Genomic DNA, 11,901 nt, shown 5'->3' with positions numbered 1-11,901 from the left:
ACCCAGTGGCCCCTACCATCAGTTTTTAAATGATGCATGACTGTATCTTCAAGTTGGCCAATCATAAAGCAGCTCACTTGTTTACTCAGATGACCATAGCTTCTGATGTCTTTTGAATAGATGTTCTCCTATAGACTTGCATATAGTAACACTGACAATTTTTGGACAACATTGTTTCTATTTTCTTCTTTCATAAAATGCTACAAAATTAAGACTCAGTGCTATTTCTCCAAGTATTACTGATGACCTTGTAATTCTGAATCTCTTGACCAAATCTAGTTGGTGTGTTCCAGTGAGAGTTTCTGGAAACTTGCTAACCTTACTTGTATTTACATGAGCAGTAGTTGAAATGGCAGCTTATTGGGAAATTGAGACTAGAAAATAAAAGTGGTCTCTTGTTCCTCTATTAGTGCTGAGGAACAGGGTTTGGGCACATGGAAGAATTATGGGTCCCTTGGGAATGCAGAAGTTCTATTTAAACTTCATAGGAACTTTTATTTCCTAAGTACTTACAATCCTTTCCCTACTCAAAAATAAGATATTTTATATTAGATCAGAGGAATCTTTTTAATTTTCTGAGGATATCTTTTAAATAATTACCCGACTTAATACCCAATCAATTATTAAAAATATTGGTCATCCAAATTGCATTATAATCCTTTGCTATAGTCTTGAATTATTTTAAAAAGGTAAGAACAGTTACCACTTATGAACAGTTCATGTGCTTTCATTTCAATTTTAACTTTGGTTTTGGTTTAAGTTTCTTTTTTCTTTTTTTCAGTAATAGAGTTTTTGAAATTTTGAGTCATGTTTCTTACCATTTCCTGCTGAAAAGGGTAGCATGTGTACAATGTTAGAAAAGCAATTGATTATGTTCCAGAATAGATTCTCAGTTTCATTGTACATTTCTTATAAATGTGGGACTCAAATTTACATGAAAACTCACAGTAAGAGCTGGGAAATAGAAATAGCAAAATTAGAAGGTAATGTGCATCTTTTTCAAAAATAGATCAAGATAATCTGCTTTCACAAAGAGAAGATGTACAGGAATCAATTAATATTTCCCACTGAGAACAGTATGACCCATAGCACCAAACTTCTATTTTTACAGATTGTGAATCGTGGAGTAGTTTGGCATTAATTTATGATCTTTGCAAACTTCTGTTTTGGTATATAACATTTCAGCATTACCTATTGTAATGTAGCATAAAGTAATCTGGTAATTTCTTGGTTCATATAGGGATAATATTATAAAAATACTCTAGCATCCTTATACACCAGGGTCTAAGAGAAAGAGAGGGTGTAGACAGGACTGACGCTGAACCGAGAGTGGAATCAAGGCAATACTGGAAATCAAATTAGAAAAGACAATTGTAACAGCATGATCTCTGTGTAAATCAATGTCCTAAAGGCAATAATGGATTAACTATGTACTTCTGGGTCATAGCAGTGGTATGGGTGGAAAAGTATGATTTTAGGATCAGATCACTTTCTGAGTGACTTTGGCAGAGCCCTTTAATTTTCTGAAGTGTAGTTTTTCTAGTCTAGGAAATAGGTGCCATATTAATGTTTTCCTCATAGAGGTGTAAAGAGAATCAAACAAAAGAATGTATGTGAAAGCCAACGTTACCCTCTTTCTCGCACAGACACCAGTCCTCATAACTTAAGCAGGTATAAAATGCCTCCTAATCCACATGAAATGGCTTTCTCAAGGCTGTTCTGAAGAAGGTGAAGTCAAATAAATATGTAAAATAAAAGATTACATAGGTAAGTTATATTTAAGCTGGCACAACATAATGTTGCTCTCAACAAAAAATGCCAGCATCTTATTTAGGGATATACCATCTGAAAAAAATCATTTAAGAACTTCATTGTAAAATATAAAGATTTGAAGGCACTACAGTGAAGCGTGGTTCAGAGCTTGGAGTTTGAAATTGTAAAGAGATATTCTAAAATCTTGTCTCCACCCCGCAACAAATTTTGTGACTTTGTCTGGGTTACTTTGCCTCAAGAATTTCTTTCACAAGATTGTTGTGAGTATTGAATATGTTTGTGTGTTCAAAGATGCCCAAAAGAACATCTAGCACACGAAAGTGCCCCGTTAAATGTAGGAATTATTTTTAAAGCATAGTTATTGTTATTATCAAAGCCAGTATTGCAGATACTGTGTAGAATGCTAACTCCAAAATTTTTTTCACACATCGCTACGTTTCCTAAATAGAGTAACTGAATACGTGTTATATAAATAACCGCCCACAGAGGAAAAGTAAGGAGACAGTAGAAAGAGGAGAAAGCAGAAAGGCAAGACTGAGGTCTGATATTGCAGACCGTGGAAGAAGAATTTTTGTTATAAGACAGAGCAATAGCTGATTGTTCCAGGAATCTACCATGATACATCAAACTCCCCAAAACCTTAGTGGGTAAAACAACAAGTTATCGTTTTGTCTTGGTTCTGTAGGTGGCCCCAGGATCATCTGGGCAGTTTTTAACTTGGATTTCTCATGTATTTGTGATCAGATAGTGGCTGGGGTTGGAGTCATCTGGAGATACAACCAAACTGGTCATCTAGGATGACTTCTTCATTTCTTACTTCTTGGCCTTCTTTTCTTTCTCCATGTGGCTTGGCTTCTTTCTTAAAAATTTTTAAAAAGATTTAAAGAGAAATCAATAATTCTGGCCTGTCTATTCTATTATTGAAAAACTTCAAAGCAAATGAAATATGTTTTTATGCTTTAATGCTTTTAAATTTTTTTTAAAAAAGATTTTATTTATTTATTCATGGGAGACACAGGGAGAGAGAGAGAGAGAGAGGCAGAGACACAGGCAGAGGGAGAAGTAGGCTCCCTGCAAGGAGCCCGATGTGAGACTCAATCCCGGATCCCAGTCTCACACCCGGAGCCAAAGGCAGATGCTCAACCACTGAGCCACCCAGGTGTCCCAGTGGCTTGGCTTCTTATCGCAGGGTGGTCTCAGAGTAGTAGCACTTCCTATGGAAGTCTTTCAAGAGACAGAAACCAGGGAACTGCCAGGTTTGGGCTGGGATCTACCAACAACCGGCACAAAGTTGCACCTGCCATATTCTGTTGGTTCCAGTAGGCAGAGGGCCCACCTCGCTCAAATGTGGTACAAAAAGAAACATGGTGTGTTTTGATGTGGAAGTGGAAGTGTCATATGACAGAAGGAATATAAGCTGAGAGATATTTTTGTTGCCACCTTTGGGAGGTATGACCTGCCATAGCAATGAAACATAGGGGCAATAAAGGAGCTTCTCTTTGAAGCTCTTCTGCTGTTTTTATCACACACACACACACACACACACACACACACAAATCCGTATAAAGTAAGGTTCTAGGGAAGAGAAATCAATAATTCTGACCTGTCTATTCTATTATTGAAAAACTTCAAGGCAAATGAAATATGTTTTTATGCTTTAATGCTTTTAAATGGAAATGATACTTGGTGTGTCAAAAGATTGCATAAAAATAGCTCAGCTAAACATAACAAAATACAATGCACAAATCTGAAAAGTTACAGGAAACATTCTTATATTCCTATAATAATGCTCCATATAAAACTTTTCTAGCCTTTGGATATTTTACTTTTCTGAGTGATGAATTGATAACTATCTGATGTTCTATTCCTGCCAGCATTTATTACTTCAATAATGTTAATTTAAAAAATTGGGCATTTTTAAACAACAAACATTTGAAATTCTCATTGAGAACAATATTTCATGGGGCACATAGTTTGTCTTATCAAAATTCCTTATTGATTTCGTATGCAGACGATTTAAAAAATGCTCATGTGCTAGGAAAACCAAAGGGTAATGGAAAAACTAAGATTTTAATTACATAATTAAGTTAACATTGTAATGTGCCTTAAATAACAATTAAAGTAGAAGGTATGCATCTTATTATAAGCCCCTTAAATTTATTCAATTAAGAAAAGAAACTTCTCAAAATATAATTGTTAAAAGAATGGTCATAAAGGGATTAAAATCATTTTCATAAGTCCATAAGTCCTTCAATTTTCTTCTAATTATTGCTTGTTTTTTCCCCTTTATTCTTATTTATTTATTTTTTAAATTTTATTTATTTATTTGAGAGAGAGAGACAGAGATAGTGAGAGGGAGCAGGAGTGGGAGGAGAGGGAGAAGCAGGTTCCCTGCTGAACAGGCAGCCCGGAAGTGGGGCTGGATCCCAGGATCTAGCCCTGAGGTTATGCATGACCTGAGCCGAAGGCAGATGCTTAACTGACTGAGCCACCCACGTGCCCCATTCCTTTATTTTTAAAAATAAATATTTTTAAGGTAAATATTTTACTGTCATCTTTTGTTCAGTGCTTCTTTATGGAAACCTTTTTTTTTTTTTTTTTGTAAAACATAGTGGTACAAGCTATGCTGTATATTTCTATCTATGAGACCCCTTTTTCCCCCATTTCCTTTCTCCCCATTTCATCTGGAAAAGGAGTTGGGTCCCTTTAAAGATTTTGGGAAGGCACAAAGCACTGTTGTTGTTGTGTTTTGTTTTGTTTTGTTCGTTTTTTGAAAAGCACCTGTTACCATTTAATAAACCTCCCTCCACATGCCCTGAAGCTACCAAGATGCAGCCCCTTCCCCCCGCATCCCCCCAACCCCCACACCCCCCATCTTCTCCTCAGCTCTTGTACTGAAAATTTGGCTTTCACGATGACAGGCTGTTCTGGAAACTTTCCCTTTCCCAAAACTTTGTAGAGTCAGATCGCTGCACATCAATGATAGGAGCAGCTTCCAGCCTTGTTTCTGGCAGCATTTCTCTGTGTCTGCTAAGGGACAAGGTCCACAGCTTATCAAGGTTGACAGCTGGCCAGAAGCTCTGGTTCCTCGTTAAGTAGCGCCTCAAACCAACTTTTCCCCAGTAACCTCGGTGTTATTTGTCAGAGTTGATCCTGTTGGATGATGCACTCCACCAGCATTACCCTGGCCCCCAGGGTGCTTCCGGCGCTTGCCCATGCTGCTGGGGCCATGCCTCACGTGCCCCTGAGGTTTCTGGATCTTCCTCAGTCTGGATGGCATGTCACAGCCCACACGAAAGAAGCACAAAACACTGTGAAGTGACTGATAGACCGAAATCCCATCCCAAATGGTGCCACTGAGCTGTGTGGCTTCACTCGGCCTTATTTCCCTCTGGATCATGGGGCTCTTTGAGGCATATTATTTGCCACCTCTAGCTGCTTCATGAATTATGGGGACTACTGAATCCATGAAGCTCTTGCACAAATATCAAAATCCTAAAATGTGTATTAACTGCTGTAGAGATTCTCTTTCAGTTAAGTAGACGTTCTTAATTCTCATTTGCTTGTCATCTCTCCTTTGTCATGTCCTCTGCCCAGCGAATGCTCAGTGCCTACAAAGGCTTTCATTACAACATTCTTCACTCTCACGGTTACTTGCCTTTGTATCTGGGTCAGATAGCAGGAAACTTATTCAAGTTTGTGTCATCCGTACTTGGCACTGTGCCTGACATGTAGCAGGTGCTTATTCAGTCTTTAAATCTCTCAAGGGCTCAGCTTGGACCTTCAATTTTGCACTTAACTCCCGTCAAATTATCCCAAACTCATCTTTTTGTTTATTTACTTTTATTCTATTTTTTAAAATTATTTTTTAAAGGTTGTATTTATTTATTTGAGAGACAGAGCACAAGAAAGAGAGTGCGTGACTGGGGGGGTGGGTGGGGGGCAGACAGAGAGGGAGAAGCAGACTCCTCACTGAGCAGGGAGCCTGATGCGGGGATCCATCGCAGGACCCTGGGATCATGACCTGAGCCACACACAGACGCTTAACCAATTGAGCCACCCAGGTACCCACCCAAACTCATCTTATCATAGGATAGAGAAAACAGTAATTATCTATATTCAAGAGTTGATGAGATGACTGGGGACAGATTGAGGGAGTATTAACCAGTCTCTCCTTGTCCCCGCAATTGGTCAGCCATCCACGTCACCACCTTTGGAAAAACTATCAGTGAATATGTTAATGGGTCTGAAGGTCACTGTGGTGCCTGGAAACAATGTTTGACTGTCTACTTGGAAGAACGGGGAACCTGGAGGACTATTGAGGCTAGGGCCTGGAGCAAGGGATCGTGAAACACTCTCATGCTCTATCCTGCTGTGAAGAATTTGTTACAAGGACAAAGTAGAAACCCCCTTACTGCAACTAGAGAGCATGAGCAAAGAAAAATAGTTACCAGGGTCACTCCAAGCTGAGTTTCCTTACTACTGGCCCCAGGCTCTTTAAATTCGTCCAGCTGGAGACAGAGGTGGTCACTCAGCAGGAAGTAGAGATGAGCTGACTCTGTGGAAGTTGTGGGATGATGGATTCCAAACGTTCTACTTTCCCTTGTGACTTTCTTCCTTCACATCTTTCTTCAAGGTGAGCTATGGCTATCTTCTCTCACCAGGCAAGATGCTAAAACTTACAGGCCTATCCTCTGTTTAATAAACAATTATTGAATACCTGCCTCATGCCAGGCAATGTGCTAGGGATTAAGGGCTTTACCTTAGAGGTTCCCTTCATTAGTTACTGTTCACTGAAGGGAACTGACTTTGCCTCTCCTCGGTAGTTAGCTGAGTTAGATGTGGCTAATGAGAAGCCTCTAGAAGTCAGTTAGATTTCTACTGTTTTGTTAATAAAGAATTGTGCTTCTAACCCTAACTAGTCATCTCAAAAGTGTGCTATGAGTCAGATGACTTCTGGGTGTGCAGAGTATAGATGAGTCACCCTTGCCATCACTACCATTAGAAAAACCGAAAACCTTGCTCTCTGGCAGTTGGGGAACGATGGCATCATCTTTGCAAGTGAAGGGCAGGATTTCACATTGTAGCGAGCACTTGTAATCTTGGAGCTGTCTTTTATATGTACAGATGTGTACGGACATAGAGACACACACATCTACTCACATATGATAATGTAAAAACATATTTAATTAGCCTTGAAGTCTTTCCATGCTATGACAGACAGGGCAGGATTGTTGATAGACACACACCAAACTTTATAAGGGCCTTTTCTGTGATAAAAACAGAACAGAGGAGCTCCAAAGAGAAGGCCCCTGGGTATTTATTGTCCCTAAGTTTTCATGTGATAGCAGGTTGTATTTCCAAAGAAGGCCACAAAAATATCTTGGACTAAATTCCCTCTGTAGTATGAGAGTATGTGTGCCACTTCCACATCAAAAAGTGGTGTGTCTATTTTTGCACCCCATTTAATGCCCATTTATTCCACTATGGGTGAAAGTTCTGGAAGACTTGAAAGACCCGTGGTGTTGCAGGTCCAGATGCAGCTCTTGGAAACTATGTTTGGCCCAGCTGGATCTCGAATCCTGTACATCGAGCAAGTGAGCAAAGTCATGCTCGAGCTAAAGGTTCTGGAATCCTCGGGCCTCACTGAGGTCTTGGTTTATGGCTCTTACTTGTACAAGCTCAGGGCCAAGTGGATGCTCCAGTCCATGGCCTAGTGGCACCGCCAGCGACAGGAACGAGGGATGCTCAAACTTGAGGATGCCATGAAAGCCCTACAGCTAGGTCCTTGGATGAAGTGAAGCCAGTTTGCCTCCAATGTACCTGGAATCAGGATTTGAAGAGTAGATTGTTGTCTCCAGAGCTGGAATGTATATGGTCTGGTTGAAATTCTGCTCCAGCCTGACAGGGAAAAGTCAGCTGATTTGGGGTCTCTGCCTTTGTCTGAGTCCTAATGTGGCTTCTCCCCTACCCCCCAAATTTGCTAATTAAATGATAACATTTTAAATAAAAAAAAAGAAGTCCTCGGCCCCCATCAACAGTGGGGATGCCCCCCTCACCATACTGGAGTGACTCCAACATGAAGGACCCCCCCAGAGCTACCATCTGGTTATCTGCCAGTTTTTCCAGCTGCCCCCTACCCGACCCAGCACCCCCTCCCCCTTCCCAGAATTCATGACATCAGAACACCGGCTTTCCCCTTTTCCTTGAGACTCAGGAGGTCCAAAGCAACAGCTTTTTGCTTTTTCTCTCTCCCCTACCAAGGGGTGAAGGAAGGGATACATCCTATTGTTCAGAGGCACCAGCTCCCTCCCCTAAATCAGGCTGAGAAGGAACCAGCCAGCTCTTACCTCCTCCTGGTTGTTTTCTTTCCCACCCCAGTTTATTTTTTGTCTCCCCCCACCCCTCCCCACCAACCCCAGCCCATACCTCTGAAGCCATTTTATGAACTGTCATGTGCCACCTGAGCTTCCAGTAAAAACAAAAAACAGCAGCCAGTGGGCCTAACTCTCCTTCCCTTCGACCTTGAAAACTGAAGATGACTGGGCACATAACTCATGGTGGCCTGGTGTTGCTCCACCTTGTTGGGCAGCCACAGAAACCAGCTATACTACAAAGGCCTGGTTAGAGACCCCATAAATAGCTTTCCCTGGGTCCCTGGCATCAGTCATGTTGGCATTTGGGCCTGTGTCCTAGAAGGAGCTCAGGTTTGCTCATATCAGTCGATGCTTCTCACTGGCTTCAGATAAAACTTTCACCTAATAAATAGTGTGTTAGCACTGGAGCCTGAATGAGCTCCTCGGGGCCCGGGAATCATCAGATGAAATACTCCTCCTTGCCCCTGCCCTTGGCTGAGTCACTCTCCATTTGGAGGATGGCACTGGGCTCGCCTTCTGCAGGTTCATAGGTGACGTAGCTGCCTTTGTTCTTGTACAGGTAAAAGAAGATCAAGATCACGACTGAGAGCAGGGTGAGGAAGACCACGGTGATAACCACACACGCAGGGTGTGTGTGTGTATAGGATACTTGGTCTATCTGTCTAGCTTGTATGGGGTACTGGTAGAGTGTTTACCTACTTCGTAAATCATTTAATATATTAATTATATATAATCACAATAAATAACATGAAAACACATTAGATAATAATAGTAAATTATGACAATAATATTCTTTTATACTTTCAAGCATGCTATATTTTCCTGTTTTATCAAGAATTAAATTTTATGCACACATACAGTTTGATGTAAACTAAATCATAAGAGACCCCTAATTTAAGCCTTGAAGCTCTTGTGTATGCTTTTTATTAATGCTTTCTTTTGAATTCTTATGACTTTTATATCAGCATAAAGTGGCTTCTACCTGTGACGTATTTAACACGTATAGATTCTCATATTAGCCACCTACAAATTATAGAGCTTAGTGAGAACATACAGTTTCTAATGAATTTATTATTTGAAATTATTTTGTTTTATTAAACATTTATTTTAAGTCCTCATTTGAGAGTTACCTTGTTCCTTAATGACAGCTCTACATTAGCAACCTTGGTTTGCTATTATTATTACTGTTCTAAAGTCCCAGTGCAACATAATTACATCTACTCTGCAAACCCTTATGAGGTTTTCACAGAATTGGAGTGACAAACATATCAATCACTGGCTAGAGTTCAGGGCAGATTGCGGAACTTTCATCTAGGAATTCTAAGCAAAGTGATAGGTGAATGTAGTGGAGGGAATGATGTATTCTGGCTTTGAGGTCATGTGAAACCTTCATGGGGAAGCTGACAGCTGGGCAGTCCTTAAAGGGACTGAGATGGATGGACTGAGGAGGAAAAGAAAGGCTTTACTGGCCAAGATGAGAAAACACACATTTCTTGGATTCACACCATTCTGCTGTGGCAGGTGGCAGGAGGTAAGAGCATGTTGAGTGGACGTTGGGGAGGCACTGTGGGGTCAGATGTATAGAGTCTGTGATGTTTGCAAGGTACTCACTTGGAATGCCAATAAAGGCTGAGCGAGGTTAATAAATCTGATTTAGATTGAGCATATTTTGCAAAATAGCATAAATTCCAGTCGAACCTAATTCTTTTTCCTGTCCTGATTCTTAATGTTTTTCTCTCAAATTCCAAAACATAAAGACCTAAAGATGATTAGAATGATACAAATATTTATTAAAATGTTTTCAAGATTTGAAGGTTAATCCTTTGATGAATCCCATTTCTTTGTAAAATAAAGATAAAGGCACTTCTGTTATTGAAAGCCACAGCAATGGTGACTTTAGTTCTGTTTTTCAATCTTCACTTTATCATAAAGCAAATTCTGAAATGTGCATTGACTTCATGCTCTCACATTCTGCAATCTTGTTATAAATGTTTCTCTCTGAATTAATTCTGATATAATTGTTCACTGCATAATGCTGAATTTTCATAAAATATGAGCTGCAATATCAAAGCACAAAAATGATACTTAGTTTAAAAAAGGAAACCAGTTTCAATTCTGAAAACTTCCTTGTGGCTTTGTGTGTCACTTAAGCAGTGGTTCTCAGACTATTTGGTCTCAGAAAATGTTTATGCTCTTAAAAATTTTTGAAGAGTCCAAAGAATTTTTTTATGAAGTTGTATTTTCCAATATTTACTGATTTAGAAATTATGTTAGAAAAAGTCTTAACATATTTATTTATTAAAAAACAGAATTAACTATCACATGCTAACAGAAATATATATTTATAAAAAAAATGACAACTTCTAAAACAAAAAAATAAGAAAGGCAGCATTGTTTTATCTTTCTGCAATTTAAAAAAAAGACTGGTCCAGTGGAACATAGCTAGATTCCCATGTGCATCTATATTCAATCCACTGCAATTCCACATGTTATGTAGCCCTTAGAAAATTTCTCTGAACACTTATGAGAGGTTGAGAGTGAAAAAAAGTCAGTAACATCTTAGGACTACTATGAAAATCATTTTGACCTCACAAACTCACTGAAAAGTGTTTAAAATTCTCAGATCACAATCTGAGAACCACCAACTTAGAACAATGTTTATTTGGTGCTAATTAAGTATGGAGATAAATAAAACCCATAGTTACTGATGCATAAGTATATACATCAAGGAGAAATAATGGCATACTTTTGTTTTAGCCTTACCAATATTTATGCAGTTTGTCTTTCTATAATTTAAACTGTTAGTTCTGCTGACAATTTTTTCTTAAACGATGTATAGGTTCATATAAAGCTTTGCAAAAATATGGTCTCTTTGTGTCAGTCTGCATGAAAAATAACCACAAATTTTGACTCATGCAAATTTAAAGCTTATTTTAGAATGCCTTTTTTTAAATAAACTTTTGTTTTGAAGAATTATAGATTTAGAAGAAGTTGAAAATATGTACAGAGAAGTCCTGGATATACTTTAGCCAGTTTCTCCCAAAGATAATACTGTGCCTAGGTGTAGTACAATGTGAAAACCAGGAAATTGACGTTGGTACAACTCATGGAGCCTATTCAGATTTCACTAGTATTGTGTGTATGTGTGTGTACGTGTGTGAGTGTGTAGTTCCATGAAATTTTATCCTGTGTGTACATTAGTGTACAAATATCACAATTAAGCACAGAACTGTTTCATTGCCACATAGTTCCCTTTATAGCTGCACTTATCCCCCCTCAACTCCCTCCCCAACACTAACTCCTTAAAACTGCTAATTTATTCTGCATCTCTCTAATTTTATTATTTTGAGAGTGTTATATAAATGGAATCATACCGTATGCAACCTTCACTCAATGCAATATTCTTGAGATCCATCTGCGATGCATGCATATCAATATGTATTCCTTTATGTTGCTACATAGTAGTCAGTGGTGTGGATGTACCATTGCTTATATGACCATTTATCTGTTGAAGACATTTGGATTATTTCCAGTTTTTGCCTATTATAAATAAAGCTGCTCTGAAACTCTGTACACAAGTTTTGTATGAACATCATTTTCATTCTTTGAGGTTAATGCCTGAGTACAGCTGTTGGGTTATATGGTAAGTTTTATAAGAAACTTCCAAGTGATTTTCCATTTTATATTCCCACCAGCAATGTTTGAATTATCCCGTTTCTCTGCATCCAAAACAGCATCTGGTATTATCATG

The 11,901-nt window shown here is 39.0% G+C and overlaps 1 protein-coding gene and 2 pseudogenes across 1 annotated transcript; 1 reads left to right on the top strand and 2 right to left on the bottom strand.

Moving 5' to 3' along the window:
- Positions 1-4,594: 4,594 nt before the first annotated feature.
- On the bottom strand, positions 4,595-5,220 carry LOC119876895 (annotated as a pseudogene).
- Positions 5,221-7,257: 2,037 nt separating this feature from the next.
- On the top strand, positions 7,258-7,814 carry LOC100688530 (annotated as a pseudogene).
- A 510-nt stretch (positions 7,815-8,324) lies between these two features.
- On the bottom strand, positions 8,325-11,565 carry LOC106559571 (small cell adhesion glycoprotein-like). Its single transcript, XM_038555049.1, has 2 exons — positions 11,525-11,565; positions 8,325-8,812 (listed from the first exon to the last, which is right to left on the bottom strand). The coding sequence occupies exons 1-2, from the start codon at positions 11,563-11,565 to the stop codon at positions 8,590-8,592; spliced, it is 264 nt and encodes an 87-aa protein (XP_038410977.1). The 3' UTR covers positions 8,325-8,589.
- Between the last annotated feature and the right edge of the window lie 336 nt (positions 11,566-11,901).

The sequence above is a fragment of the Canis lupus genome, chromosome 12, assembly GCF_011100685.1.
Source record: "Canis lupus familiaris isolate Mischka breed German Shepherd chromosome 12, alternate assembly UU_Cfam_GSD_1.0, whole genome shotgun sequence".
NCBI lineage: Eukaryota > Metazoa > Chordata > Mammalia > Carnivora > Canidae > Canis > Canis lupus.
The sequence above is the reverse complement of the archived record's forward strand: the minus strand, read 5'-3'. Positions and strand labels throughout refer to the sequence as shown.

What these genes read in the sequence shown, in the direction of transcription:
- LOC106559571 (XM_038555049.1), bottom strand. Translation starts at nt 11,565, where the DNA reads ATGGATCTCAAGAATATTGCATTGAGTGAAGGTTGCATACG. An exon ending in TTGAGTGAAGGTTGCATACG is followed by an intron (nt 8,813 to 11,524) that starts GTATGATTCCAT and finishes CATACAAGCTAG; the next exon opens with ACAGATAGACCAAGTATCCT.